This window comes from Dromiciops gliroides, chromosome X (assembly GCF_019393635.1).
Source record: "Dromiciops gliroides isolate mDroGli1 chromosome X, mDroGli1.pri, whole genome shotgun sequence".
NCBI classification, from domain to species: Eukaryota; Metazoa; Chordata; class Mammalia; order Microbiotheria; family Microbiotheriidae; genus Dromiciops; species Dromiciops gliroides.
The window spans coordinates 61,778,186-61,784,444 of record NC_057867.1 but is presented as its reverse complement, the minus strand read 5'-3'; the positions used below and the strand labels follow the sequence as shown (position 1 = coordinate 61,784,444).

General features: G+C 39.5%; 1 protein-coding gene across 1 annotated transcript; it reads right to left on the bottom strand.

Moving 5' to 3' along the window:
* Positions 1-269: 269 nt before the first annotated feature.
* LOC122733318 (heat shock transcription factor, Y-linked-like) lies at positions 270-2,415 on the bottom strand. Its single transcript, XM_043973631.1, has 2 exons — positions 1,882-2,415; positions 270-1,133 (listed from the first exon to the last, which is right to left on the bottom strand). Exons 1-2 carry the CDS (start codon positions 2,413-2,415, stop codon positions 270-272), a joined length of 1,398 nt encoding a protein of 465 aa, XP_043829566.1.
* Between the last annotated feature and the right edge of the window lie 3,844 nt (positions 2,416-6,259).

The following is a 6,259-nucleotide window of genomic DNA, read 5'->3' as shown; positions in this document are numbered from 1 at the left end:
ATCTCTAATAACTAAACTCAAGGGGTTAAAGGGTCCCAAATATATGGTTAGCACTGTACTAGGCATGAATGGTGCTATTAATGCTAATTCTTTCACACACACACACACACACACACATTCTGGAGGTAATCAGAAAGAAAGAAAACCGGGAGTAAAGCAATTAATTTTATTCTTCAGATAAAATAACCTGAATCATCTTTGGTTTTTAATGCCTTGCCTCTTTAAATAAAAAAGGTGGGGTTTCTGCCTCAGCAGTGGTAGCCTGGATGTTAGTCACACCTTGGATCGCCTTTGGAAGATTGGACATTGTTTGAAGAGCTGCATCTGCAGCCCGGACAATGTTGGTACTGAGAGGATTGTTGCTCTTCAGGAGTCATGGACGTTGAGGTGGCAGAGGCAGCGACCACCATGGGCACTTGGTAGCATGGGCCACAAAAGGGCAGAAGGGTGGCCAAATGGGCCTGTATGGCTGTCAACTCGGAGTACACTGTCGGGTACACCACAGATCTAAACGAACCATTCTGGATAGCATGATAGAGAGATGCAGGTGCTGCAGCTCCATCGATATCATTCATATTCATTTGAGGATGGCCTGCCAGATGAGACAGGTGGAAAGGAGTGAACTGGTTCAGCCTAGCATGAAGAGCCTCTCCTGCCAAGTGTGGTGGAGCAGAGAAGCCACCTCTGGAAGCACTGACGTATGTGCTCTCCACACTTTCTGGCCCCTTCTCTCTTGAAGTTGAAGGAAAAGGAGAAGAAGCAGAAGAAGGAGAAGCAGAAGAAAAGACAGAAACAGGGATAACAGAAGCAGCAGCAGCAGCAGAAGAAGAAGAAGAAAAAGAAGAAGAAGAAGGAGGAGGAGAAGAAGAAGAAGAAGAAGAAGAAGAAGAAGAAGAAGAAGAAGAAGAAGAAGAAGAAGAAGAAGAAGAAGGACGTTTCTTAGTAGACTTGCCAATCGGATCAAATTTCTGGTCTTCTAGCTTACAGTGAACCCCTTTTAAGAAATTCTTGCTAAGATTTTGACTTGGCAAGAAAGGATAATTTGCTGTATTTTTCATACCCACTCTTCTCTTCAATCTTGAGACCAGGTGAGGGTAGCCTCTTTTAAAATTGGGATTACGGTACAACTGTAGCTAAAAACCAAAAGAAAAAAATGTACTTAAAATCAGAGAGAAACAGACAGAAGTTTCTAGGAAAAAATCTATCTTACTCTATTACTTTAGAATCATAGATTTTTGAAGCTAGCTAACCCTTAGAGATCACATTAGGCCAACCCCTTTATTTCACACACTAGAGAATAATCTCAGTAAAATGATTTATAATTTAGCAGATTTATCCTCCAAATGCTAAGTGGAAATTTCATTTAAAAAGTTTTTTAAAGGCATGGTAAACTTTAAAAAATACATAAGACTTATTAATTCATTATTGGGAGACCCTTGGAAAAAACTGCAAAAACTCTGCTAATTAGCTGCCAAAAAGTACTGATACCTATTATATACTATTTCAATGTGATGTTACTCTACATTTCACACAAAGTACCATTTTATTACACTGAAATACTTGCTCTAATATTAACCCCCTCGTGCAAGTACTCTACCAATGTTAATGGGCTAATTTTAATTAAAATACTTTTTTTAGAAAAGCACTTATCAAAATCCAGACAAGTTCAAGAAGCAATGGAGTTTAGCCAAAACAAAGAAACCCACCTTTAGTATCATTATTAATATTTAAATCATAATGTTTACACTTCTATCACAAGGTCATTAACTACTGATAAAAACAAACGTCCTTTTCACATTTGAAACATAGCAGAAAGGACAATGGTCTTTCTTGAAATCAATTAAATTTAGTTTTGTAAAATCATTTATTGATTTAAGTTACCTTACTTACCGGAAAAGTTTCTTTTTCTTTCACCAAAACATCATCAAGGGAGGCAGATCTTTCCAAGGCTTGTCGAAGCTTGCTGAAGCCATAGAGATTAAGCTGGCGGATGAAGCTCTTCATACAATCAGTTTCAAATATCCTAATAGGGCCTTTCTTTTTTAAAATCTCTTCTTTAAACTGCTCTTCATTGATTACTATGCAAGTTCCATCTTCATTCCACCCAATTGATTTAAATTGATCGCTTTCAACTATTGTCCAAAGCTTTCTAGGAAAGGTGAAGGAGAAAAAATCATCATCTTCCATTATCAAATTTTCATTGGAAAATGTAAAACATGTTCTTTTTGCCAAAGGCCCTCCAGTCAAAGCCTGAAAAGCATTTTCTTCAACCAGAGCCCGCAGGTCATCATCCATAACTGGTATCTCACCTTTCTCCAGAGGTACAGAAGAACAAGGAAAATTATTGCTGTGCTCTGGGTTAATGGGTCCACCTCGAGGGGAATTACCTTGTGGCTCTGATTTACCAGAATCCATTTCTCATCTTTCAGTCTTCTATGTTTTTCTCACTGATACCTGTTATATCTGCTCAGTCTCAGTGCTTTCAAAGCAAGTAAGCAGGTGAAAATGAAGTTTCCAACAAACTGTAAAGCAAGCCTAGGACATCATAATGGTGTCTCCAGTTACTTGGCTGTGACATCACAGGAAGATTTTGGTTTCCTAGCAAGCGCACAATAATGATCAGGCTAAAGAAGGTTCTGAGATGAGGACTCCTCAGAGCCCCCTGTCAGCTCTGAAAATTCCACTCAGAATGTTCTCATCACTGCTGTGAAAAACGGAAGTTTTTACCTGAGCATAATTTCAAGTAATTCATGGATAGAGTTCTAATGGATAGTAGCATCAGTACTGAGCTCTTATCTCTAGAGTTGGCTCTATGTCCACAGGACTAGCACAGGAGGGAAGCTAACTGACCTTTTGCCTTCTCACTGAGCTATAGATATACAAAGCATCTTGTTCCCTAAAGTCTTTACAGTGCTCAACAGAAGGGATTTCATGTGACATCACTGGATAATTTTGGTTTCCTCATGAGCTAGCAGCACAATAATGATTAGGCCAAATAAGTTACTGAGACGAGGATTCCTCAGAGCCACCTGTCAGGGCTGGAAATTCCATCCAGAATGTTCTCATCAGTACTGTGAAAAACGGAAGTTTTTACCTAAGCATAATTTCATATAATTAATGGATAGAGTTCTAATGGTCAGAGTTGTAATGGATACTTAATATAGTTACTGAGCTCTCATCTCTAGAGTGACTGTGTCAGTCAGACTAGTACAGAAGGGAAACTTACCCTTTGCCTTCTCACTGAGCTATATATTCCAAGCTTTTTATTTCCTAAAGCTAGTAGTCTTTATATTACTCAACAGAAAGAATTTCATGCTCAAAAATACTTTACAAAATGACCTAAGTTCTTATATAGGGCACAATTTTTGGTGCACACTTCTTCTTCTTCTTTTTTGTGGGGCAATTGGGGTTAAGTGACTTGCCCAGGGTCACACAGCTAGTAAGTGTTAAGTGTCTGAGGCCGGATTTGAACTCAGGCCCTCCTGAATCCAGGGCCGGTGCTCTATCCATTACGCCACCTAGCTGCCCCTGCACACTTCTTTAAAAAGGAAAAAAAAATCACAGTACCCAATAAGCTTTGCAAATTAGCCTATTAACAGCCCCATGCAGTAAAAGTCAGGCAAAAGCCATGGGACCATAGATGTACAGCTGGAAGGGAGCTGAGATGCCATCCAGTCCAACTGCCTTCCCTTATAGGAGCAGAAACTTGAGGCCCAGAGACAGAGAGTGGCTTGCCTAAGGTCACAGATAAGTGAAGAGCTTAGATTTGAACCTAGGTCGCCTGAAGCCAATTTCAGCACACTTCACACTGTCATTCACTTCATTCAATTACTTGGCTTGCTAAAAATCACACAGGGTCGGTCCATTGGGTTTAAACAAAATGGATCGATTCATTTTCGAAAGAAAACAAAAAAGCACACAAGGAGTAACAAAATAGGGTATTAGGTTCCCATGTTCAGTCCAAATGTATGGGAAAGTAGATTGCCCATATTCTCATGGGGAATGGTGTCAACCATTTTTTTCCCATTGACATTCAACAAAAATCTTTTTTCTTCCTCTAACTCCATCAGAGAGTAAAATCTTGGTTTGCACTCCAGGATTTGAACATTCCAATCGTTGACAAGCAACAATAATCAGCATAAACTACAAGAGACCTCCCCACCCCAACCCCACCCCTGATTATAAAACATTATTCCAATAGGAGCTGAACATCTTGCTACTGATTCTGGGTTAAAAAAGAAATGTTCTTTAAAAAGTAACTCCAGCACCTCAACTGCCCCAAAACCAGACAAAGAACAGCTAAATACTAGGCATTTTCTTTTTACTGAAACATGGCCCCACTAAAGATCAGATTCAGAGCTGGGAAGGATGTTAAAAGCTACAAAATTCAACCCTCTCTTTTTATAGCTGAGTAAACCGAGGTCCAGGGAAGTGGTGACTTGCCCAGGGTCACACAACTAGGAAGTGTCTCAGTCAGAATTTGAACTCAGCTCTTCTGTGACTTTTTTTTTTCTTTCTTTTTTTCTTTTTTGGGGCAATGAGGGTCAAGTGACTTGCCCAGGGTCACACAGCTAGTGTCAAGTGTCTAAGGTCGGATTTGAACTCAGGTCCTTCTGAATCCAGGGCTGGTGCTTTATCCACTGCACCACCTAGCTGCCCCTTCTGTGACTTTTTTATCCCCATGCTCATCTTTCACTTAACCTAAAAAGGCGTGACTTTTTCTTGACTCCTAGAGAAAATGTATTTAATTGTTCCAGTTAACTTAGTGGGAATGTACAGTTCTTTTGAATTGTGAAAACCATTAAATTATAATTTACCGTATTAATGTCAGGGGCTTAACAGTTCCTTCCTGAGATGGACTGCAACCCACTTCTATCTTGTAATCACTTGCCTGAGACTCAGGGAGTTCAAGTGATTTCGATGGGGTCATAGAGGCAGGATTGAAATGGAAGTTTTACTGATTTCAAGGGCAACCCTTACCATGATACCACATTCCTTCTAAGAGAACTCTCACGTAACAAATTTCTTCCTGTACTGTTTAGTTAGAATGAGACAAAGTATAGTTCTTTTATTCATTGCTTTGCTGTGTGAGGTACCTTAAAGCAAAACTTTTCAAACTGTGGGTTGCGTAACGGAATGCGGAGGTCATGAAAATTTTGGCAGTAAATGTTTGATTTGTATATCTATTTTATATACCTACATACCCAGAGTCGTGTAAAGATTTCTTGGACAAAAAAGGGTTACGAGTGGAAGAAATTTAAGAAGCCCTGCCTTAACGAGTGTGACTCACTTCTGGGCACCCATAGCACTTGAACAAGTGATAGTTTTCCCAAAATCCAAAAGTTACAAACTGAATTAGCAAATTACTAAGGCTGTTTTAAGATAGTTCTATACTTTTCTCTATATAATATTATTCAAAGTTGAGAACGAAGGAGAATCATCATTGAAAGTTTATCAAAAGGTATAAGAAGTGTTTGCTGATGTGCAGAAATCTGAAGTGTTGATATAGAAGCTACCCCAATTCTTTGACGCTAGGTTAAAAACCAACCAAGCTTCATTAACTCCAGAATCTGTGGGCAGGGACCTTCTGGGGCTTGTACTAATTTGCTAATTCCTCATTTTTCATGTGCAACTCCTTCACTCTAGTCAGTTTAGTCAGTTGTTGACATAAGCTCTTTTTCCCTTTTTTAAAAAAAATACACTTGTTCTATTTAATTCCAGTGGGAAAAATTAAGAACAATATCTGGAAGTTTTGAAGAGGCAGATTTAAGCTCCTTAGATGAGATAGTGGTACAATGATGAGACAACTTGCATAGCACACTGGCCTCAAAGTCAGGCAGATCTGGGTTCAGATTTTGTCTCGGATGCTACCAGCTGAGTGACCTTAAGTAAGTTGCTTAACCTTTCTAAGCCTCAGTGTGCTCATCTGTAAAAAGAGAATTACTATTCTATAGCACTGACCTCACAGCATCCAATAAGTCAATTAAGATAATGTGCTTTATAAACTTTAAGGTACTATAAAAATGTCAGCTGTTAGTTAAGGAAAAACTTCCCAAAGTGGAATGGGATCTCCAGATGGACTGAGGTCAACAACTTCCTGAACTGACTCCAGTGAAGGAGCTGTGTGGCTCTGGATGCCTTAGACCAAGTCATGAAGAATGATTTCACATCAGGTTCTCTACCAGGGTATGATGCAGGATGAGGGTGGGGTGGCCCCTTTCCTTATTGCCCAAGGGACATCCAGCTATTTGAGGCCAAG

Excerpts from the sequence above, each read along its gene's own strand:
- LOC122733318 (XM_043973631.1), bottom strand. The coding sequence starts at position 2,415 with ATGGATTCTGGTAAATCAGAGCCACAAGGTAATTCCCCTCGAGGTGGA. Across the intron at positions 1,134-1,881 it reads AAACTTTTCCGGTAAGTAAG|CTACAGTTGTACCGTAATCC; the intron begins GTAACTTAAATC and ends TTTGGTTTTTAG.